General features: G+C 43.5%; 1 protein-coding gene and 1 pseudogene across 1 annotated transcript in view; both read right to left on the bottom strand.

Annotated features, from left to right (window-relative positions):
* Window positions 1–1,488: 1,488 nt before the first annotated feature.
* LOC143986309 (5S ribosomal RNA) lies at window positions 1,489–1,607 on the bottom strand (annotated as a pseudogene).
* Window positions 1,608–5,978: 4,371 nt separating this feature from the next.
* Window positions 5,979–25,578, bottom strand: part of SF3A3 (splicing factor 3a subunit 3) — a 45,534-nt gene continuing 25,934 nt past the window's right edge. The window contains exons 12-17 of the mRNA XM_077481811.1: window positions 23,544–23,613; window positions 22,170–22,331; window positions 9,956–10,066; window positions 9,755–9,845; window positions 9,372–9,427; window positions 5,979–6,212 (exon numbers count right to left, since the gene is read on the bottom strand). Of these exons, the coding sequence (XP_077337937.1) occupies window positions 6,135–6,212; window positions 9,372–9,427; window positions 9,755–9,845; window positions 9,956–10,066; window positions 22,170–22,331; window positions 23,544–23,613 (568 nt within the window). The 3' untranslated portion in view covers window positions 5,979–6,134. The remainder of the gene's footprint in view (window positions 6,213–9,371; window positions 9,428–9,754; window positions 9,846–9,955; window positions 10,067–22,169; window positions 22,332–23,543; window positions 23,614–25,578) is intronic.

Below are 25,578 nucleotides of genomic sequence, written 5' to 3'. Positions count from 1 at the left end.
CCGCGGCCACAGAGCTTAGGACCGGGACGCAAGCGCGACACCGGCGGCATGCAACCCACGGCTGGGCACTTAAAGAGCAACGTACCTGTATGTTGATGTGCCCAGCCGTGCCATTCTGCCGACGTAAATGTGCAAGAGGCGGTCCTTAAACAGTTAAGTAGACAGACTGGGCCTGCTCTCACCACATCAAGAGAATGTAGTGATTTTTCTTCCATAGAACAGCGTTCTGGAAAAACGAAGGTAGAACAATATCCTGGTTTAGATAAAAACCTGATATTACCTTCGGTAAAAAGTTAGGATGAGGACGCAATACTACCTTCAATAAAAATATTGCTCTATACAAAAAGGAGCAGCTAATTCTGATACCCTTCTTGCAGCATATATGGTTACCAGAAAAAAAACGTCCTCGTCAAAAAAGGACCAAGGAAATATCTGTCGTATCGGCCCCAAAAAAAATAAAAAAGGCGGTTTTGTAATGCCGACAAAACTAAATTCAAGTCCCAAGGGTTCAGGGATTACCTAACCAGAGATTAAGCCGTGTTACCCACTGAATAAAGTTACAAACCAAAGAATGCAAAGCAAGTAATAAAATGAAATAACGCCGATAAGGCCGAGACCTGTCCTTAGAAAGCACTCAAGGCCAGCCTTATTTCTCACCCCATTTGCAGAAGGTCAAGGATTCTACCTTTGACCTATTTCCTGGGGTGCACCTCCTGGTTTCACACCAGGAGACATATGTTTCCCAAACTCCATAATATAGAATTATGGAGGCTGGCTCCCTTGCATGGGGGCCATAAGAATCAACAGCTTCCCTTCCTGCTTGATCCTGCGAAGCAGTCCTGGACACAGGCAGAGTAGGAGGGAATGCATAAATCCGTGAGAACCACTTCCATGGGAGACATCATAGCAAGACATCTGTTCCGCAGGTTAGCGGATCCTTTGTTCTTGACACAAAATTGTCGTTTGCTTTGTTGAACCTGGACGCAAACAGATCTATAACTGGGATCCCCCATTTTTGACATATTGACAGGAAGATATCGGGGTGAAGTAACCATTCTCCCGGGAACAACTGCTGGCGACTCAAGTAGTCCGCCTGCCAATTTTCTATTCCTAGAATGAAGACTGCCGATAGGCACAGTACATTGTTTCCTGCCCAGGATAGGATAGGATTCACCTTTCTCTGGGCCGCACAAGTTCTTGTGCCCCCTTGGTGATTAATACAGGCCATTGCTGTGACATCGTCGGATTGAATCCTGGCAGGACAATACCGTAAACTGAACGTTCAGGCCCTCAGGACCAAGAGCTCTGCCTGAATTTCTAAAATGTTAATGGACAAGGCCATTTCTGATCTGGGCCACTTCTAGGACTGTTTCCCAACCTAAACAAAAAAAGGTTGGCATGCATTGTTACCACTTCCCAGGTAACCGAAGGATTTTCCCCTTAGTAGATTTTTGGGTATTAACCATAAACTGAGGCTATGACGCACCCAGCCTACAGTACCTGGTATTTCCAGGTGGTCTCTCATCCGGGTACTAACCAGGCCCGACCCTGCTTAGCCTCCAAGATCAGACGAGATTGGGCGCTATCAGGGTGATGTGGCCGTAGGCTTTGGAGTCAGACACATTGGAAATGTAGAGCTTGAACTCTTTGTTTCAAGCAGATAGGATACTGTTTTGCAGAAGTCTCAAATGAAACTGAGCACAAGGAATCACCTTGAATGAAGCCACCATCTTTCCGAACAACCTCATGCAAAGTTGAATATAAGAAATTCATCTTGCTTCGACCACCTAAATCGGTTCCTTCATGGTGCTGATCTTTGCCTGGGGTAAGAATACCCTTTTCTGGCTGTACCTATGATCGGATCCAAGTATTTTAGCCTTCTCCATGGTTTTAAAGATTTCTCCTAGTATGAGAATCTGACCTAGATATTCCAGGTAGTTGAATGTGGTGACCATACTTTGGTCTAAGCGGGCTACCGACTGGTCTGTCTAGAACAGATCGACTAGGTAAACCATAATTGTTATACCTTGGGCCCTTAATCTGGCTAGAAGAGGGGCCAGGACCTTTGTGAACACTCAAGGTGCAGTAGCTGGACTGGAAAGCAGAGCTACACACTGAAAGATTTTCCACTTTGAAAAGTGGATATTACTAGTGAGTGAGGAAATCGGCATATGGATCTTTGATGTCGATTGACGCCAGAAGTTCTCCTCATAGGATGGAGATAGCCGATTTGGCTTGACTCCATACGAAAAAAAAAGAGTGGTTATATTCAGGAATAGAATTTAGATTTTTGAGATCCAGAATGTTCATTTGGATTTGGCACCGTGAAAAAAAAGGTTTGAATCAAACCCCGACCTCTGTTCTTACATGGGGACCCCCCCCCCCCCCATGATCACTTTTCTTTTTCTCTGGATCCTTAGAAATGTTTGATATGAGAAAACAAGGAGACAGGAACTCTTGGAACTCCAGTTTGTACCCTGGAGCTATTGAGGAAGTCCTCCATTCGTCTCGACACTCTTCCTGCCAGACCCTAGAGAACTGCAGAAGAATTCCCCCTTTTCAATTGAACCTGACGGTGGAAGCCGCCATGACTGCCTGGAGGCTAATGCCTCTGGCACAGAAGGAGCTTTAAAACGAAAATACATTTACTCCTTTACTTAAATGGCAAAAGGGGTCCTTTCCACTAGAATTTCTTTGGATGTATTATCCAAAACCTCCCCAAATAGCTGTTTCATGGCAAAAAGGAAGACTAGCCAGGAGCTTCTTACAAGGCGCTTAGCGAAGGGTGCAAGGCCTGAAGGATAGAACTATTGCAAACATAAAGCTGCCACCTGGGCCTGATGAGCAGGATAACCTTGAACACCTGTTTAAACTGGTCTCTTAATGATTAAGCAATTACTGTCAGCGCAGGCTAAGACACTCAATCTGCCAGGAATTCCACCTTTTTATCCGTTGGATCCCTAAGCATTTGAGCAGTCTGCCAGACAAGACAAACGTATTCACAGAAAATATAGCAGCATTAATTGCTGGTATACCCTACTTAGTGAATTTCCTCCACCATAGGATAAAGTGTGAAACCTTTTTAGGAGGGAGAAAAAAAAATGCTTATCTGGGCGATTCTCTCAGATACAAAAAAGCTTTTTTTTAGCAATGAATGCACAGGAAAAGGCAAGCACAGCTTGAGGAGGCTTTAGTGAACCCAAACACTCAGTTAAGGGTACATAAATTTGGAGCGATCATTCAGAAAGAAATTGCACCATCAATCTTAAGATTGGAACAGCTGATTCTCCCGCATTTGACACCTCATAAGAGGAGTCATCAGCCTCACCACGGTCCCTAGTTACTCAGGCTCCTGGGTAATGGAAGAGAACCTGTCGCATTTTGACCCACACTGGGATGCGATTAAAATTTCATGGCCCTGATGCTCACTCTGATCAACCAACCCCTCTCAGGGGAGGATGCCATTTGTAGAGATGAGTAGGCTTACCAGAGCTTGAGAGAGACCCTTTTAGCTCTTTTTTGGGGGGTATTTCAACCCCCCCCCTTCTGACCATAGCCCGATGCACAAAGCAGAGGAACTACCAAAAAAAAAAATCAAATCCACTGCTTGAGCAATAGTCCAGCTACTGCCGCGGCTATTAATGCTCAGCCTGATGTAAATAACAAATGTGTCAAATAGGAAATGGCTGTATCACCAAAACCTATTTTATGCTCTTCTTTGCTCTTATGTCTTTCCGGCAATTTTGCAGCCAGCATAAATGGAGTTTCTTTTTTTTTTTAAAACACTCCCGCATTGGAGGAAGCCAAAGCTGCGCTAAGCCCTGCCCCCACTATCGCCCCCCTTTTTTTTCAAAAAAAGTTTTCCCACACAAGCACGGGTCTCCGATCTGACGGGATCACCTGAGTGAGGGAGGTATGGCGTGGAGGAGACCTGGAAGCCGCCATGTAGGTGGTGAAAGAAAACGGCATTGCCGAGAGTATTTATTTCTCCCTTACACTCAGCCTCTTGAAGAGAAGAAGAGTTCAGCACAGGTGGGGTGTCTGCCTGCTAGCTGAAGGAAAAAAAAAAAAAAAAAAGTCTGCTGCTTCTGTGACACAGTGTGACTGAGCAAAGCATGAGAAGGTACGTGCTCCATACAGCCCCCAGTGGTGACACGTAGGCATGACATTTACTTTAAAGGAGACATTTCATAAGAAAAAGTAAAAATTCCTTAGAAAAACTCCACTTACCTTTCCCGCCTCAGAGTTTTCAGTGGTAAAGCCAACAGACCCAATCTTCACCCTTCATGGTGGGTTCTGTTAAACCTTCAGGAACCGGGGACCCTTGGGGGAACCCACAATCCTGGACCTGTAAAAAGCACCCCGCCAGTTGAACTTTTTGGCCTTAATACCATAAGTACTGGATCCCAGGGCCCAGCTCTCTAAAAAAAGAAGCGTTACAGGCCTGGGTACCATTCAATTCAACCTAAAAGACACTGAGTGGATCTGGCTGCATAGCTAGCCCCAGCAAGGATTGCTCCAGAGGAGCTCAGCACAGCACATCTTCACTAGTGACCAACACCTTAGACACTGACGAAAAAACTGATACTCCTAGTAGTGGGAGGGGTTATATAGGAGGGAAACTTCCTGTTTAGGGTGTGCCAGTGTCCAGAACCTGAAGGTGGACTATAACCCACATAGTAATTACTATGGCTCTGTGTCCCGTGTTGTACGAAGAAATATATCTCTATATATATCCATCTATATAAAAAGTGACATTGAAGGATGTCTAACTCAGTGGTAGATGCCTTTTCAGTAAGTTTACAGCGAACAGGAACTTTAGTTTAAGGGCATGGTAGCCCACTTTTATTAAGAGGAACAAAATAAAGTTCTTAAATGCACTTGGTTGAGACACAGGGGTTCTTCTCACAAAAACAATAACAAATGAAAAATACAGAGCCACCTGTTTCTCTTCAGCAGTACTGCCACTTAGGCTTTACGCTTCAGCCCTCTTCGCCATATAACAGGGTTCCCGTACAACTATTGTACCTCTTTTCAGCTTCCTTGCTGCTCAGGCCTTCTACTTCAGGCTCTCATCTGTCTCCTTGGGCGCACACAGCATCTATCTAGAAAGCAGCCCCTCACTGCTCTGATCCTCAGACTTCGGTCTCTGCTTTTCACTAGTGCACACCTGCACTCTCTGGACTCCTGGAGACCTCCTGTCTCTCTGGGTGCAGCCCAGAACCCTAATCTGCTATAAGCCCAGGACCCACCTGCTCAATCAAAAAGCCAGACTCCTGGCCGTTCACAAAACCGGTCCCAGGAGTGGAGATTCCATCCCACCCATAACGCTGGAATCTCCGGGCTCCAGGTCCCCAACTGGATTTTACAAACTTTGGAGTAAACTGCTCTCCCTCCCTCCCTCCCTCCCCCTCTCTCCCCCACAATCCATGACTTAACTTCACAGTTCATACAAATACGTTATAAATTCAAACTGTAGCATTGACTAAAGTAATTTTTTATTAAACTTTAAGAAAAAAAACGTATAAAGTATATCTAGTATATTGACTGTCAATCACTTTATAGTAGGCAAGTAGGCATCACTTTAGCCAGTCACGCAGACATACCAGAGTGTTTACATTTTGTTGTTTTTTTTAACAACAATGTTAAAAACAGGTTATGGAATTTGCCTACACTTAAGCTCACTGAATGATCCCAGTTAACCACACCTATATTTACCATCACTGTCCAGTGACTTCACGGATATTGATGTCACTGGACTTGCCACGCCCCCCCCCCCCTTTATTAGCAGACGGAGGCACTTGGGGGAAGGGGGGAGGAGTCTGGTGAGGTTTAAATAAGTAAAAGGATTCACTAGAGTTGGTAACATGACACTAGGAAAGACCGGCTTATACATACATACCACTGATCTGTCATCAGACATCACACACTTCATTCTTTAAAAAGTATACAGGAAAATCATACGAATGGCCTTCAAGTACTGAAAAAGTTGCCGATACTTTAATTAAAAAAGACAATCTTACAAGCAAATACAACCCCAATCAGTGGGCTCTAGCAAACAAAATGTGGTGACAATTTATTGGGGAATCTGACAGAGGTAAAGGAAAATGGAACAGCTAGAGAAACAATCTGCGTTACAAAAGGCCTTGTCGCTTCAAATCTTCATATGTCTTTTTGTTGACAACATTCCCACTGGAATCTTCATATTCCTCCTGTAAATATAAAATATTCTTCATTAAAGTCAAGCTATTGGACAAACTAAGATTAAACAGAGTTACAGCCAAGTCAGGTTGCATCCCTTATAGGATCCTTTCATTTTATGAAGGTAAATTACAGTCACCAGCTCTCTACTCGTGGAGCTCTGAGAACCAAGCGATGAGCAGTCTGATCAATCGGTTCTCAGTGTTAGAGCCTGCAGGGGACAGATAAAGCAACAGACCAATACTGCATCCATCTAGCCAAGTATGATTTTGAAAATTAAAGTAAAAACGTATCCTAAGGTTTTCTTATTAAAAATTCATGGGGATACAGGGTTTATTTATAGACATTTAAAATGTTGGATAACAGCAGTCAGACAAATCTCATTATATAGGTTTGTTTCTATATACACTGTATCTATATCTCAATAGAAGCGATGCAAGCATTCAGGTACAGCTGAAACAACGAATCGATTAAACGGCAACTAATAGATTATGAAAATAGTTGTCAACTATTTTCATAATTGATTAATCGGCCAGCCAAAAAAAAAAAAAAAATTTTTATATATTTTTGGGGATATTTATAATAGCAAAAAGTAAAAAATAATGTTTTTTTTTTCAAAATTGTCGCTCTTTTTTTGCTTACAGCGCAAAGAATAAAAACCGCAGAGGTGATCAAATACCACCAAAATAAAGCTATTTGTGGGAAAAAAAGGACATCAATTTTGTTTGGGAGCCATGTCGCACGTCCACGCAATTGTCAGTTAAAGCGACAAAGAGCCGAATCGCAAAAAGTGGTCTCGTCTTTGGCCAGCCAAATGGTCTGGGTCTTAAGCGGTTACATACCCTCAAATTAAACCTGGGAGTGTGCACTTTCAGCCCATATCCATTATATAACCATAGCATGAATAGGTTTTGGTAAATACATGAAAAATCTAAAATTGTGCCCGTGTCCATATATATATATATATATATATATATATATATATATATATATATATATATATATATATATATATATATATATATATATATATATATATAAATAAAACTGTATACACACACACTAGATTGTCAAAAGTATTTCGACACATGCCTTTACACGTGCATGAAATTTAATGGCGTCTTAGTCCGTAGGGTTCAATAATGAGTTGGCCCACCTATTGGCACTATAGCAGCTTCAACTCTTCTGGGAAGGCTGTGCACAAGATTTAGGAGTGTGTCTAGGGGAATGTTTGACAAAACTTCCAGAAGCACATTTCTGAGGTCAGACACTTTACCGCCAGATTTGCGCTGCATTTCGGCCGCTAGCGCGGAGCTTTTACCCCCGCTAGCGGCCGAGAAAGGGTTAAAACCACCAGCAATATGCCGCAATAGTGGCGTTTTGCCAGCGGTATTACAGCGCTGCCCCATTGATTTCAATGGGGAGCAGCGGTAAACACACCGCTCCAAAGAAGCTGCTGGCAGGACTTTTCCCTGACGTCCTGCCAGCGCACCGCTGTAATGTGAAAGCCCTCGGGCTTTCACACTACAGACAATGGTGCAGCTTTTTTAGGGCGGACTGCAGGCGCTATTTCTAACGCTATAGCGCCTGCAAAATGCCCTGGTGTGAAAGGGGTCTAAGAGTTCCCTTCACTGGAAATAAGAGGCCAAGCCCAAGCCCAGAAAAACAAAGCAAGGTCCATAAAGACATGGATGAGAGAGTTTGGGGTGGAGGAACTTGACAGAGTCCTGACCTCAACCTTCACCTTTGCGATGAATTAGAGCAGAGACTGCAAGCCAGGCCTTCTCGTCCCAAATTAGTCCTGACCTCACAAATGTGCTTCTGGAAGAATGGTCAAACATTCCCATAGACACACTCTTAAACCTTGTGGACAGCCTTCCCAGAAGAGTTAAAGCTGCAAAGTGTGGGCCAACTCAATATCGAACCTTAAGGACTAAGAAGCCATTAACGTGCACGTGAAGGCAGGTGGGTGTCCCAATACTTTTGACAATATCATGAATATAGTGTATGTATACATTTATATTACACACACACAGCCCCAGATGGTGTACAGTTGGAGGGAAGGAGATTATCCATCAAATAAAAACAAGGTCACCTTGCGTTTTCCACGTGTTTAACTACACTAGTTTATTTCTGCTATCAGAACTGTGCTTATATCCTTCACACCCTGCAACGTACTGTAACAGATTATTAAATCTTAAAAACATGCATATATAATCGTCTACAATAAATTTAGGATTATACTTCCAAAGTGAAACATCCCTGTATTGTAAATTTCTAATAACATATTCTGGAAGATAGTATTTTTTTTTTTAGGCACAACTATTAAAAAATGCACTGTTTTTATTAAATTAAAGTGGCCCAAAAGTGAAACCTCCACTTACTTGCTCCCCCCACCCCCCCCCGGTGCCACATTTGTCACCTTTTCAGGGCAGAAGAGGGTACAGGGAACTGTTTTTGACAGGTCACTGTCCCCACTTCCGGAAGATGGTGCCATCCCTTGGAAGTTCGGCCCCCCTCCTTTTGCTGCCACTGGGCCAATTAGAAAGCACACCACGCTTTGCACATGCACAGTAGGGAATCGGCAGTGAAGCTGAAAGGCTTCACTGCCAGTAATCAGCTGGGGTGCCTACATCGCGGGCTCCCTGGACAGGCAAGTTTGCATATATACAGTATATTTTGTATAGGTTTGTGGTAGGATATAATACTATGGATTTTCCATAGATTTATGTGGCATTCAGTAACAGCATGTGGGCAGCATAAGTCTCAAACTCACTTTTGGTTTTGAAAAAAATGTATAAAACATCACACACAGACAAAGCAGTATTTCCATAATCAGAAAATGCCCCCCAAAAAAAAAAAAAGCCAATACATTTAATAGGGAAGAAATATTTTGTTTCCGGGTAACGCACTGTTGTGACATCAGTTGTTAGGTTACCACGTTGGAGGCACCCTGTGTAACAGTGACTGTGTTACTGGCAAGCAGAATATATACCTTTGAGGGATCTGCAAAGCCCCTAGTGGCTTTGTTTCCTATAAACGATTGTTATAGCACTGAAGTGAAAGTAACTGGATATAATAACTGTTTTGTGCAACATCATAGGCCTTCATTATATATTGAGCTGTCAGGACTGTTTTCAATGATAATAAAAATGACATCACTGGCTTACCTCTGTATCTGGCTGCCACCTCTCTAAAGCCTTCTGCTGCTTGAGTTTTGACCACACTAAAACAAAAAAAACAAAAAACAATTATATATATATATCCCATGGTTAACAACAACGTTAGGGTAGCACTTACAGACAAGATCAAAGACAAACTCAGAACTTTTTAAAAAGGCAAACATAACAAAGGATCATCACATTTTCTTGCACAAAAAACAAACAAAAAGCTCTAGGACTTCAACTCAGAGTTGCAGCATTTGAAAGATGTACTGCACAGTTCAAAAAGTGTGAAAGCACCCGTCATGCTTATTGGTCCAAAAAAATAAAATAAAAATCAGATAAAAAAAAAAAAAAAAAAAAACACAAGGAATGTGCCCATATTTACTTACAGGAAACTGCATCTTCTATCTGTGTGACATTAGCAAAGTGAGCGGTGTTTGGAATGCCCAGACAACGCATACCATGTGCATGCCTCCATTCCTAGTAATGGGATCAAAGCAGAAAGAAATTAGTGGCAGTTACTTGTAAGGTAAAAAAAAAAAAAAAGTTCATTTATCCTTAATTGTAGAACCTATTAGAGAAATACTTACTGCGAAATGGCGCTGAAAAGCCTTGGGCCCTCTGTAGGTGTAATTTCCACAAATCTCACAGTTGTAGTTTATATTAAGTCCGTGCAATTTGTATAGCCAGTATGGTATCGGCTACAGAAAAAAAAAAAAAAAAAAAAGATGGAAAAGGAGATCACAGTTTATTATATATTGTTTCATTACTTGACTCCACGGTGGACATAAATCAATGATTAAACAAAAAATAAATAAAATAAAATTGGGATTTAAATCGATTTTTTTGATTATCAAAATGTATTTTAATGAAATGCTTTTGGAATAAAAATCTAAAGATAGTTTTCTATTTAAGATACATTAATAATTTAGTTTATTCAGCATGAAATGGAGCTTAGTTATGTAGCACGAGGCTGCAATAATAGGATTTTTATAACAGCTTACCTGTAAAATCCTTTCCTTTGATGTACATCAGGGGAAACAGAGCCATAGTAATAACTATGTGGTTATATCGGACCATTAGGCGCTGGACACTGGCATGCCCCCTTAAGGCGTGAACTTCCCCCATATAACCCCTCCCACTACTGGGAGACAGAATCAAGGAAACAGGAGGCCAGAGGACTCATACTGCAGCATATGCTGTGCCCAAAGGCAATATCCTCATGACCTTTAATATCGATTTGATAAAATCTGATAAACGTTTGAACCGAAGACCAAGTTGCGCTCTTACAGATCTGAGTCATAGAGGCCTGATGATGCACTATCCAAGAGGCACTAATCGCCCTGGATGAGTGTGCTCTTAATCCGAGAAGGAAGAATTTTCTTCTTTAAGCTGAAGCTTGAACAATCACTTGACAAATCCATTTTAAATAGATTCTGATCACTCTTATTACATCAAGAGACTGTAGTGCTTTCTCTTCCCCAGATTAAGGCTTCTGGGGAGAAACAAGGAAGAATAATATCTTGTTTTAAATGAAAACCGGTTACCATTTTTGTTAAGAATTCAGGATGAGGACATAAAACCACCTCATCCTTATGCATGATGAAATATGGCTCTTACAAGACAGAGCCGTTTGTTACGATAATCTTCTAGCAGAAGAAATGGCAAGCAAAAAAGATTATCTTTCTTATCAAAAAACCAAGAGAATTTCTCGTAAGGTTCAAAGGGCTGATTTAACAAAGTCGATAAGACCAATCTTAAATCCTAAGGATTTAGAGGTGCCCTGATAGGGGGAATAAACAGTGTTACCCCTTGAATAAGCTACGCACCAAGAGTGGGAAGCAAGAGGCCATAGGAAAAGACAGACACAGTCAGGATCTGGCTCTTGAATCCTGCCTATTAACATACTTCCTGGGGGGCCAACCCCTGGATCCATACCAAGAAACCTATGCCTTCCATATTCTATAGCAAGTGATTCTGGAAGCCGGCTCCTGGCATTAGTCAAAGCAGACACTACTGAAGGAGATCACCCACAATCTTTAACCACTTACCGATCAGTGCACGACGATTTACGTCCTATTTTTGAAGGGGGATATCTCGGTAACGGCAGCAGCTGCTGCCACAACCGAGATATCCATCTCTTCAAGCGGCGGTCGGCTGTACGATAACGGTGGTCTCCGCGAGATCACCGCTATCGGCGGCGGGAGAGGTGCCACCCCCCTCCCGCACCTTCCGCCGCTTACCGGAGGCGATCGGGTCCTTTTGCTAGCTGGGTATGGAGACGAGTGAGGCTAAGATGGCCCCCACTCGTCTATACCATAGGAGGGCGGAAGCGACGTCAAAACGTCACTTCCGCCCATACCTCTTAAAGGGTATTTTTTTTTTTAAATGTCTTTTTTTTTTTGCATTTTAGTCCAGATATGAGATCTGAGGACTTTTTGACCCCAGATCTCATATTTAAGAGGACCTGTCATGCTTTTTTCTATTACAAGGGATGTTTACATTCCTTGTAGTAGGAATAAAAGTGATCCATTTTTTTTTTTTTTTTTAAAACAGTGTAAAAATAAAATCAATTAAAATAAATAAGAAAAAAAAAAGGTTTTTAAAAACACCCCGTCACGACGAGCTTGCGCACAGAAGCGAGCGCATACGTGAGTAGCGCCCGCATATGAAAACGGTGGTCAAACCACACATGTGAGGTATCGCTGCGATTGGTAGAGCGAGAGCAATAATTTTAGCCCTAGACCTCCTCTGTATCGCAAAACATGCAACCTGTAGAATTTTTTAAATGTCGATTATGGAGATTTTTGAGGCTAAAAGTTTGACGCCATTCCACGAGCGGGCGCAATTTTGAAGCGTGACATGTCGGGTATCAATTTACTCGGCGTACCATTATCTTTCACAATATAAAAAAAAAAAATTGGGCTGATTTTACCGTTGTCTTTTTTTTTATTCAAAAAAGTGAATTTTTTCCAAAAAAAAAGGGCGCTTGTAAGACCGCTGCGCAAATACGGTGTGAAAAAAAGTATTTCAATGACCGCCATTTTATTCTCTAGGGTGTTAGAAAAAAACAATATAAAATGTTTGGGGGTTCTAAGTAGTTTTCTAGCAAAAAAACTGTTTTAAACATGTAAACACCAAATCTGAAAAAGAGGCCTGGTCCTTAAGTGGTTAATAGAGTGAGATTCAACAGTCAAACCTGTTAAACACTTGTCTGTAAAGTATGATGAAATAGCGGACCTTGTGCAAGAAGGTCTGGCTATAATGGCAGAGTCCAAGGACTCATACTGCCATCTTTATGATCTCAATAAATTAAGATCTTCTGGGACCCAGCTGGGGCCACCAGAATCACCTCCTTCTCTTCCTGCTTAATCCTGCGGAGAAGGCGCGGAAGTAGCAGAGCTGGAGGAAATTCATAATCAGTGAAAACTGATCCCCTGGGAAGACTAATGCGTCTGTTCCGCCTGCTAGCGGACCCCTTGTTTGACATAAAATGGTCGACCTTATTAATGAATCTGGACACGAATAGGTCCATGTCCGGAGTACCCCATCTGACATATTGCTAGGAAGATGTCGGGGTGAAGAGATCATTCTCCCGGAAATAATTGTTGGCGTCTCAAGCAGTATGCTTGTAATATGAAAATTGCCGATAGGCAAGGAGTGTTGTGTTCTGCCAAAGCTAGAACATTATTCACCTCTTTTTTGGGCTGCACGACTTCTCGTGCCTCCCCTGGTGATCGATGTAAGCCACCGCCGTTGCTCTGTCAGACTGAATCATGTCAGGACAGTCCCGTAATCTGACCATCAAGATTCTATGGCCAGATGTACTGCCTGAAACTTCCAACAAAGTTGATAGGCAAGGTCCTCTTAAGTGGATCATCTCCCCTAGACAGAATCTTCTTCCAGGGCTGCTCCCCAGCCTAGAAGGCTGGCATCTGTTAACACCTTGCAAGATAAAGATTTTCCCTCCTGCTGGATAATCACCAATTTAGGCTCTGACCTATGTCGGGGGCCAAGCGTATTGGAAACAAACAAGGCCTGAATCCTATTTATTCCAGACCAACAGGATGGTGTCTTGAAGCAGTCTTTGAATAAAACTGCGCGTAAGGGACGGCCCTGAAGGAGGCCACCATTTCCCCTAAAAATCTCCTGCAGCCGAATGAAGGAATTTTTCCTTTATCCTGATAAAGTTGAATTAGTCCTACAATGGAACTGATTCACGACTGGGGTAATACCACCTTCTTCTGTATGGTATCTATAACCAGCCCCCAAGTAACTTCCTTGATGGTTTTAAGGAGAATCTTCCTAGGCTGAAAATCCAACCTAGAGATTTCAGATATCTACAGCTGAGATTAGACTCTGGTTTTAGACCTGAGACTGAATGATCCATTAAAAGTAGGTCTTCTAATAGGCTAGGACCATTATGCCTTGAGCCCTTAACCTGGCTAAAGGAGGTGCCAGAATCTTTCAGAACACTTGTAGTGCTGTGGCTAAGCTGAATGGCAGTGCCACAATTGGAAAAAAAATAAATAAAAAATAAATGGAATTACGTACCGGTAATGTCCTTTTCCAGGAGTCTTTCAGGACAGCCACCTTAGAGAGACACCGGCTCCTCCCCTCTGAGGAAACACCGCCTTCATTTTCATGATTTAAGCCTCCTCCTCCCTTCGTTCCTCAGTTCTTCCAGAGTACCTCCGGCCAAACTGGGGAGACACAAGAACACGTCAAACAAATAAACTTTTTAAGTCTTACCTGACGGCCTCATGTAATGAGTTCCCGATGATCTGCAAACAATTTGGGTGGGAACCGGTGCTGTCCTGAAAGACTCCTGGAAAAGGACATTACCGGTACGTAATTCCATTTTTCCCCAATCGTCTTTCAGGACAGCCACCTTAGAGAGGATAAGCGAGTACATTACCTTAGGGTGGGACCACTGCCTGCAGTACTATACGGCCAAAGGCTTGTTCTTTGGCTGACAGAAGATCCAGTCTATAATGTTTCACAACCGTAGAAACACTGGACTACGTTGCAGCACTACAGATCTGTGCAGGAGATGCCCCAGCCCACTCTGCCTGAGAAGTTGCCACTGCCCCGGCTGAGTGTGCTCTAACCCCAACTGGAGGACCTAACCTCCCTGTCACGTACGCCTGTCCAATGGCTAACTTAACCATCTAGCTATCGTACGTTTAGAGGCTTTGGAACCCTTCCTAGCCCCAGAAAACACAAAAAAATGAATCAGATTTCTTGAACTGACCTTGTGCAATCCAAATAATGAAGAACACATCTTTTTAGCATCTTAATCTGTGAAACATGTGTTCCTGTTCTCCTACTGGATTCGAACAGAAAGTAGGTAGCACAATCTCCTGTATTCTTATGGAAACTAGAGGCTACCTTAGGTAAAAAAGGTGCCCTAATAGAAAGGGCTTCGAGTCACTTACTCTCCCTGCTGTAGTGATTGCCACCAAAAATACAGTTTTGGGAGTGATCAATCTTAACGAGCAAGGTTCTAACGGCTCAAAAGGTTCCCTTGTGAGAACCTGTAAAACTAAAGCAAGATCCCGACTGGGAAGGGGGCGACCAAAGGCTTGGTCTTCACCTACTTAAGGCTCTGAAGAACCTTACTATCCCAAGGTCTGACATTAGAAGTCTATTCAGAAACACGCTTGAAACGGATACCTGACTCTCCAATGTTTCGGGGCTAACCTTTTATCTGCCCCTGACTGCCGGACCTCTAGAACGGCCCCCGAGCTGTGCTCCCTGAAGGAGTTCTCTGAGCACCAGCTATTGAACCGCCTCTATACCCTCAAAAAAATGGTCTGAGCTTCCATTTACCTGCCATTCAAAAGAGTGGCTACTAACAGTCTGAGACCCCTTTGCCATTCGGAACTTCCTCAGTAGCCAAGCTGCAAGGTTCCACCTGGGGGCAGCAGATTGGACACTGGGAAAAAACCCAGGGGAGTTCCACCGACAGGCCCTTAAGAATGGAGACCCACGGCCTCCTGGGCCAATGAGGTGCGATTAGAAAGAGTCACCAGAACTTCCTCAACTCTGCAGGAATCAAGACGGGAATCAGGACGGGAAGGGGGAAAGCATAGCACCTAGAGAAATCCTAAGTCTGTGCTTAGTGCGTCTGCTTCCGACATCCCATCTCCCCTGCTCATAGAACAGGAGATGGCTTCTTTCGCGTTTTCCCTTGGGGCAAAAGAAGTCTATCGAGGGCATCCCCCTCCCCCGGGTGATCATTTCGAAAACGTCCTGTTTGAGAACCTGGTTGCTCTCTCCCCGCGTTCTCCTGCTGAGGCATCTAATACCTGAATTTGCTCTCCTTTCCTCCGGATCACTGGAAGGACAGGAATTTAACATTTGGCCCATCTGAGGGTGGCTTTTCGCTAAGGCCCTTAAGGCTCTGCTCCAGAAGCCCCCGTTTTATTGACGTAAGCCACTGCCAAGGGATTGTCTCCATGACTGCTACCTAATGTCCCCAGAGCACTCTCTACGGGGTCCTGAGAACCAGATCTACTGCTCTCAACTCCCTCCAATTTTGAGGGTCTCTTTGACTCCCTCCTTCTTGGATATTGGCCAAATCCACTCTAGGCCTTGTGACAAACATGCTCCCCTATCCCACCAAAGGGACTTTAAAATACAGGCTATGTAGTATTATCTCAATGCTCTAAGTCGGTTACTCACTGCTACCTTGCCAGCACGGGACTGTCAGCTGTGACCTTTGCCATTCGGTGATCAGTCATGAGCTACCGTGCTAAAGCTAGCAACAGAGACCCTCGTGATTTGACACAGGGTGGACTAGAACTCAGACATACGCAATCCAACCGCAGACTGCGCCTTTGGGAGACGGCGCGCATTGTCACACGCCACCGCTCCTGGCTTCTTTACCTGAGTTAGAACCGAAAACAAAGAGTCCTAAGGCCCTCTACTGTGGCCCCAAACCTTCAAGATGAATAGCTTGCAGACGACAGTAACGTAACCCCGTCCACTGAACAGCTAGGAGCGTGGATGTCAGTAAGCTCAACCTGACCCTCTTTACTCAGGAAGGTGACCCCCTAGGGAAGAAGTTTAAGATGAGTTTCCGTAGGTTCAGAGGCCAACCCAGGCTCCCTAATAGGTCCCTTATAAGCTGTGGATCCCCGTTCAACTGCGCCAGAGAAGGGACAAACAGGAGAAGATCGTTAAGATACACGATCACAGAGACTACCCTGAGACGCAGGAAGGACAGGACCTCTACCATCGCAGAAAGGTGACCCCCTTTGGTGAAGATACTAGGGAGAAGGGGATAGCCCAAAGGGGAGTGCTTTAAACTGAAGGTGTAGCACCCCTACCGAGGTTATCCCTGCCAGCATGAGGAAACGCTGGTGGCTTTCTGCGTTGGAAATATGTAGGTATGCATCCTTTACTATCGATGCCCTGAAACAGTTTTGGTGGAAGAGGTGCCCTCACCCCGTGATTAAAACCAACCAAAAACTTCTGTAGGTGACCAAGACACCCAGACGATTCAGGCTCAGGATGAGCCTGAACTTTTCCACAGGCTTGCGAACCCCAAATGAGAGAATAGAAGCCTTGTCTATTTAATCTGCTGGGACCTTTATTACCACTTCCTATTCCTCTAACTCCTGCAGAGGAAAGAAAGGCACCTTTTGTCAGCTCAGTGACAAGGAGTCTCAAAGGGGGAAGCTCTGAAAATTCCACACGGTAACCTCTTTTGATGATCCCCAACACAAACTAATTGGAGGTGATCATCTCCCACTGGGGGAAGAAGGACCCTTTTTAACTGCTCCCCCTATTTTTTTTCTTAAGGGGAAAGGCCTCTTTCTTATAAGCCATGCGATAGCACTGCTTCAAGACCTGGCCCAAACAGCAGGTCTCCTCTAAAGAGGGATTCCACCAAGCTTTGATTTGGACGCCCTGTCCCTCTGCCATGTCTACAGCCTTAAGGCCCTCCAGGCTGAGTTGATCAGAGCCGAGGACCTTGCATACCATCGAATGAATTAAGCCGAAGCATCCGCAGAGGATGCCAATGCCTAAAGCAGCACGGGAAAAGGAGGATAGAAAAGACTCCTCTGCCGTCATTGCTTCATCTGGATAAGCCAATACTCTGTACTACGAGCCACCACTGTGGCTGCTATGGTAGGCTTAGAGATTTCCTTATGGTAAAACCCAGGCATCTTCAAACCATAGGGTCTAAAAGTGCCCCCATGTCCCCAAGGACAGGTCAGTATGCCTGGACATCTGAGAAAAGGCCGCATCTAACCCGGGGGATTTTATTCCAGATGAGAGCCTCCTCTTCCGCCCAAGGAAACCTTTTCTTTAATGCACCAGAAAAGAAAAGTTTTCCTTCGGGATCCTGCCATCCTTGATGGCATCAATCAAGACGTCATGACCCGGGAACACCCGCTCCCCCTAGGCCCTAGTACATCTGATCGTGGGGTGACAGTGCCTCCTAAGTGATTTGGACAGCTCTCAAGAGCCTTTCCATCTCATCCAGGGGAAGTTTATACCGTGAGGTTCTTTTGGGTTCCCCATCCAAGTCCTCACCCTCAGTCTCCCTTTGGGAGTCTGAGACGGCATTGTCCACTTCTTCCTCAACTTCCCTCTGGAACCCTCTGGATTCTCCCTAACCTGTGGGAGGAACAACCATTGGGTTAGGTGGAACACTCTGCTGTGCTGGTGAAAAGAGTGCTCTGGAGCTGAGGGCATTGAAACCTTTACAGAAGCCGCCAGATCTGCACCCTGTTCTGCTGCCTGCTCTCTAATGGCACCCAAACAGAGCTACGGACTGAGCTATCCAGGCCTTTAAAACACTCCTTACAAAGTGCCTTGAACCAGGAATTCCCCAAAGAGGCTCTACATGAAGGACACTTCCTCCAAGAGCCAAGGGGGGACCTGCTTAAGTTGAAGCAAAAGAGAGAGAGCAGCATAAACTTTAAAAAGAAAAGAAAAGAAACACCAGCACTACTTAAGAGAACCACCGGGAGTGCCCCCTCCTAGGATCAATCTCCACCTGGATCCCAGATGCACTGCCCTTCCCCCCCGACCACCTAGGGGGAAAACACACCAGTGGAGCTACTGGTTATAAGGTAAGGGAACCCCTCTCCAGGGCTATTACCTTTGAGTGGCTGGTGCTGTTATCTCCAGGAGTTCTTGAAGCCTCTGCTTCGGACATTCTCCCGTTGAGGAAGCGTGGTACGAACGTGCCTCCAACAGCTACCTGTGCAGACTGTAGAAAGAGAGGCTGCACCAGCCGAACGCTAGGTTCCCCTTCACGTGCCGCGTCCGGAACCGGAAGACGCGGATTGAACGAAGGGGTCCGCCCCCACCGGAACTGACGTCGCCCGCCTACCGGTCCGGCTTCCAGCTCCCAGCCGGCTGCATACACAGGGGGGCCCTGGACGCCTTCGTTCAGTACCCCACTGGGCGAAACGCAGGGATGAACCTCTCCAAAGACTTCCTGCTTTCCCCAAGCGAAGATTGGAGTGCGTGTAAAGGTCAGTCGAGTATTCAGCTTCCCCAGCCGACTGGACTGTTTGTTCCGTTGAAACACCCACGGGTGAACGAACAGACGACCCCATAAACTTCCTGCTTCCCCAAGCGAAGTTTAGGGTATATGGACAGTACGAACACTTCAGCTCCCCGCTGATAGGACTGTCCCGGACCGACCGATAAATGGTCGGATAGCCGAACGAGGCCGGGGCTCCGCTCGGATAGCTTTCAGATTCACCAACCGAATTCAGCCTTCAGGTTCCTTGGCGATGTCTCCCCGCCGGAGGAAACACCATAACTGAGGAACGAAGGGAGGAGGAGGCTTAAATCATGAAAATGAAGGCGGTGTTTCCTCAGAGGGGAGGAGCCGGTGTCTCTCTAAGGTGGCTGTCCTGAAAGACGATTGGGGAAAATTATATTTCAAACCGCTGAAATTTCTGGTAAGCGGGAAACTTTGGCACATGGAGATATGCAACCGATCACTGCCACATTACCAGCTGTCCCATTAAAGTGAATGGGATTGAGTCAACAGCGGGTCAGAGGAGGAGCCACTGGGGGACAGAGATGACAGTTGCTCTTTAAAAATTATGATTTAAAGTGACTTGATTTAAATCAAATCCACCCTGCTTGACTCTTAACCATTTGAAAGAAATACATATACAAAACCACTGGACATTTTCATCATTTTCACAAGTGATATTTTGCCTAAATTAATGAAATGGCTTATACTTGCCTGTTCTGTGAAAGGATATTGCACAGAGTAGAGCTACATGATTCTGGCCAAAATGAGAATGACAAATTTTTTTTTGCTTGGAATAAAAAGATTCTCAACGTAATTATTTTTTTTTAGGAGAAAGATTGCTAGAGAGAAAGGCCGATTGAAAGAATAAAAAACATTTGCGGATTCTTAAAGAGAGAAAAAAAAAAAAAAAAAAAAAGCAGTATAGCAGCAGCTCACATTTTGCCAGTGCCACTCAGTGCTGCAGTCACGCTTGTGATGGTGCGCTGTCCCCGAGAGCTCTGGGAAGAACATACTGACCAATCACATTCTTTTCTGACGTCCGTTCCGGAATCCCTACCATTAGCTTTTTACACTGGCTCCGTCTGCTTCCCTTCCGCTCTGTAACAGGTAACCTCATGCCATGGTCACAATAGTGATGCCAGCTTCCCGGGGACACCATTGATCGCTGCGCGACACACGCTTTTCAGCTGACAAAACTGACAATACTGACAATTTGTTTAATGGTCAGAATCATCAGAATCCAGGGTTGCGACACCTTAGAACCACCTTAACCCTTTTACTGCCAGGTTCGTACATCGTACAGACCTGACAGAGGGGAGGGGGCTTTACACACACTGGCATTTCCAAACACCCTTGTTAACAAATCATCACATAGGGGGGGAAAAAAATCCCCTATGTGATGAATGAAAAAAAATAAATAAAAATAAATTAAAGTTGCATCCAACTACTTAAAATCACCCCCCCTACATTTTTTTGAGGCATAAATACAGGTCTGCCTATGCACAAAAACTTTGATTGCGTGGCACAGGTTACAGAACAATGATTCTAGAACTAGAGCTTGGGTAACGCTATCCTGATGACCTGTATGGGCATTGAAAGCTTCTCCTATGGAAAATACATGATACTGAAGCTGGTCAGTGTTTCATGGGCACACACAATCTTAAGGCTTGAAATGTTGGATATCAAATTTACTCAAAGCAACCTCATCTTAAAAGTGAAGTAAAATGGTTTTGGGTAGGGCTACAACTAACGATTATTTTCATAATCGATTAGTTGGCCGATTATTGTTTCCATTAATAACCCTTAAAGAAAAAGTGGGTCAAATTGACCTTCATTTTCAACCACAGTGATGGGAAAATTTGGAAATAGAAAACTTCTTAGTCAAAGGAATTTCCAGACAGTGTATGTGGTTTTCGTTCAGAAATTACATTCATTTTAAAAACAGAATGTTAAAAACAAGTGAAAAGTTCAAACAAAATTCTTTCATTCAGCGAATGTACAAAGATTTTTCGTCTGAATATTCTCATCTGAAAATTGATCTGTGTGGCCGGCATAAGGCTCGGTACACACCTATGCAGTTTGCTTTTGATCTGTTTCTGCAGTGCTTTTTGCTGTACGTTTTGATTTTTGCGCACGTGATTTTACTGCAATTTGCATTTTTTTTGGGCAGATTAAAAAAAAAAAAAAAAAAAAAAAACAAATTGCTGCAAAAACAAATTACATGCTTTTCTGCAGCTTCTCCATTGAAGTATATTGAACCAATAAAGCACCATTTTGCGTTAAAAGTCCCTGACCCTTTCAGATGTGAACATGTCCCATATGAAACCATGTAAATGACCTGTAGTGCATTTCTGCAAAAAGCACCAATAAACACATATATGTGAACCAGGTCTAAGACGTTTAGTAACATAATGGGGGTTAAAACTGAAATGAGCCCTTTATAGTAGAAAAAATAAAAATAAAATCAGATAATCACTACTGTAAGGGGTTAATTTTTTTTACTGTAGAATTGTGAAAGTAATATTTACAGTAGCGATTATTTGCTCTTTTTGTACTATAAAGGGCTCATTTTAGTTTTTTTAACCCCATTATGTTACTGGCTGATTAATCGATTAATTTCATTATCGATTAGTTGTCGATCGATTAGTTGTTTCAGCCCTAGTTTTGGATCATAAACACTCATTCCCTTGTTTAACTTTAAGCTGAAACTACTAAACTTTATAAACTGGATTTTGTTTTTCAAGTGCCAAGAGCAAAAAATTTAAAATAATGAAAAAAGGAGTATACAGCTCCACCTGCTGGCAGTAAATGAAAATAGAAAATGTTTATAGTAAAATAATATTAAAGTGGTTGTAAACCCGCTGGGACCACTTTAACCTACAGGTAAGCCTAGATTAAGGTTTACCTGTAGGTGCAAGAAATATCTCCTTAACCGATATTTTACAAAAACTGGGCACCTCTGTCTACGGCGCATGCGCACTGAGCATACCGTTGGTGAAGGGGAACATGACGGCTCTAGCACGCATGTGCCGGAGTGACATCATCGCGACTGAAGTTATTTATAATGAGCTATATAAAAAAGAGATAGGATTGCTGCACAAAATAATATTTTAGATGAAAAGATTTAAAAATACATGGTATTCACGGTAATTTTTTGTACAGCAATCCCAACTCTATATATTTTGGCCCTTACACATACATGTATACACACAATGCACATGGTATATATGATAAAGTGGAGGGGGGGGGGGGGAAGAAATATAAATAAATAAAAAAGGAAGGGAGCTGACCTTTCCATCCCAGCCAAGTGGAAGGTTTTTGGGGTTATAAATTATTTCATTTTCCTCATCTTCACTTTCGCTCTCACTAATCTGCTCATCCTCTTCTTCCCTCTCATCACCTGTTCGAGCCTGCTTTCGCTGCACATTTTCATGAGTCAGGTGTCTCTGCTCCTGCAATAAATGTGAACATACAAGATGAAAAGATAATACTGACAGATTGTGTTAAAGGGTCAGTTCATTCTAAACCAATATTTCCACATTTGCATTTTCTGCATTAAGATAGAAAAAACTTTTGTGTCTAGGACCCCTCACCTATCCCTCCTTATTTACTTACCAGAACCTAATCTTGATCCAGCAATGTGCACAAAAGCGGCTTCTCTCCCTTCTCACAGGGCAATGGGAGCCATTGAGTCCAGAGGCCGTCATTCAAATCCTAACGGGTCTGTGTCTATGGATGTAGTTAGCAGCTTGCTGGGGGGGAGGGGTACTCAAAAGGGGGAGGACCCAAGAGGGGGGACTTAGGAGGAGGATCCAGTATGCTCAGTGCAAAACCATAGAGCAGGTAATTACTGTATCTCACAAAAGCGAGTACACCCCTCACATTTTTGTAAATATTTTATACATTTTCCTGATAACACTGATGTATTTCAGTTATCTTGCAAACCTGGCCTGTTAGTGGGTCCTGAGGACAGCAGTTGAGAACCACTGCTCTATGGTGTGTATTTGTTTCAATTAAGAGCACCAAGTGTAATTTCTGTCTGCTGCTTCGTACCTCTGCTATCAGCATGAATCACTTCTGACAAATTTTCCTGACACCAAGAGAAAAAGGTGACAGGGGAGGCAACTCAAACTGATTGACAGCCCCAGCTCTGTCCGTGTGTGAAGGTGGTGGTGGTGGTGGTGGTGGTGGGGGTCCCTTCCCTGCAATCAGTTCTCAGAGCTCTCCTCATTGAGCTCTGCAGAGTGTGAATTCAGCTCTCTGCCCCATTCTCTGTACTCACAAGCTTTAGAATTCAGCGCTTTGAACAAACGTAGAGAACAGAAGACTGTAGACAGGTATAACTTATGAAGGAGGATTTCTTTAATCTCTGTGTACCACCTAAAGCCAGTCAATTCAGTTGGTATACGCAAGGGTTTATTAACCACTTTAAGACATAAAATGCACCAGGCGATTCAACCTATTGGTCAAAACCACAACGTATTTTTAGATGTAGCTGTCGTTTGCAATAAAAAGTACACTAAAGGAAATCACTTTTCTGGTCATATAACCAGTCCTAACCTTATTAAGCAATAATTAATAAAATGTGTGCACTAAATTTGCCTGGTTTAGCGAAATACAAACAGGTATTTAAAATTAAAAAACAAAACAAAAGGATGACTTACAGATAGGATTTCAACATATTCATAAACCTGAGCTTCAAGGAAGGCAATGTCTTTATTCTTCTCTGTGTCTCTGTTAAAATATACATATTGCAAAATAAAGTTTCTTTATAATGGAAACATACTAATCAAATAAATACAAGGCACTTAAAAGAGAAGTGCATCTAAAAAAAAAAAAAAAAAAAAAAAAAAAAAAAAAAAAAAAAAAGTGAATGTATTTTTTTTTTTTTTTTTTTTACTAGGAGCCTGGAGAGCATTTCACCCTCAATCAGCAGATCACGGGTGCAATGCAGGGCTCTAGCAGACCGTCAGCCTGGGTTCACATTATTGTGAATTGGATGCGGGATCCCCGCATTCCAATTCGCAATAGCAGGAGAACGCGACTGGTTCTCTTTGGAGCCAATTCACATATCTCCGGTGCGAATTTGCACAGGAGCCCCGTGCGTCTTTTTGGTCCATTTTAGGTCCAAATTCAGCCAAAAATTTGGGCTGAAACTGTGAACCAGGACGCACAGGACCCCTGCTGGGAGCCGCATCGGCATCCAGTGTGAACCCTGCCTTAGTGCAAGCCATTTGCTCACAAGTGGTACACAAAGACAGGAACCACCAATGAACTACTTGGGAGCGCTCAACAGCATCCTGGTAGTTCATTGAGAACTACAAGCTGACACCTACAAGGGATGTTGATAGATGTAGTTCTCCCATTCACAGAGCCCTGTGAATGAATGACCCAATCGGGTGGGCTGAACCCAACATAGCCACGTTTCTTTTAACTTGTAAAAGCAAGTGCGGGGAGAAGATCCCCTTTTGCTGGCACAATAGGTGAATAGGGGTGCAACATGTTACAAATGGCGAACGTATCCACCATTTCACCATTATTCATTTCAGAAGTATATGCACATATTATAAGTGTAATTATTATTATAAAATACAGGATTTATAAAGCTCCAACAGTTTGCAATAAACCACACCCAGAACTACTGATCACAGAATAATAAAAAGCCCATACCCCAGGTGCACATGAAACTCTGACAGAGCTGTTTACATATCTGTACATATCTGTACTACATCCAACACGACACAATTAGTAAAAATAAAATAAAAATGCAGTCAGAGTTAAAAAGGGACAATCTCCCAAGAAGCTTCAGTCACATGAAATTGCTCCATTCAACTCTACATGCAGCTAGCAGGTAAGATATTCAGAGGAACAATGCAGACAAACCCACAGCCTTGTAGAGGTATGTGTACATCCGGGGTATGAGGTTTTAATAGCTCTATTAAGAAGGCCCAGGAGATGATTAAATGCACTTTGCATGAATTAGCGCTTAATCTAAATATATTCCCATTGGGAACACTTCAAACCAATTTCTGATCAAGAGACCACAAAGCGATGTGAAAGATCAACAAAAGAACAAGCAGAAACACCAAACAAAAAGGTACTGGCTTTCAAACTTTATAGAAAATATTTGGCTAGAGCTTCAGCTTAAGGCGGAGCACCAGCCAAAAGGGGAAGGTCCACTTGTTCCCACCCTCTCCTGCCACATTTGGCACTTTTTGGGGAGGAGGGAAGAGAGTACCTGGTTTTGGCAGGTACCCACGCTTCCACTTCCGGGTAAGATCGCCGAGGCGATCTACGAGTAATGTTCAGCCCCTCTTCCCCGCTGCCTTCTGGGACACACAGGTCCCAGAAAATGGCGAGATCATTCACAGTGTACAGTGCGAGTCGTGCATGCACAGTAGGAAACCAGCAGTGAAGCCTTCATGCTTTCCCTAAGAAGATGGGGGCATGTGCACCTGAAGCCGATTGAAGAGTTGACTCGTGTGCCGACATGGCTGGATGCTTGAACATGTAAATGCCGTAATATTAAAAATCAGCAGGTACAGTATTTGTAGCTGCTGACTTTTAATTTTAATTGGGGACACTGGTGCTCCTTTTCAACTGAACATCATGAACCTGAACTTTTAATGATATTCTTAAGGTGATCCTGTCTTACACCAAGCCTGTAAGAGAAGAGGCAGTCTACTACCTTTATGGCAG

Source organism: Lithobates pipiens, unplaced genomic scaffold (assembly GCF_037356315.1).
Source record: "Lithobates pipiens isolate NorthernLeopardFrog02 unplaced genomic scaffold, aLitPip1_a1.2 Scaffold_16, whole genome shotgun sequence".
Taxonomy (NCBI): domain Eukaryota; kingdom Metazoa; phylum Chordata; class Amphibia; order Anura; family Ranidae; genus Lithobates; species Lithobates pipiens.
Note: the sequence above shows the minus strand (reverse complement) of the source record. Positions and strands in the feature narration are given on the sequence as shown.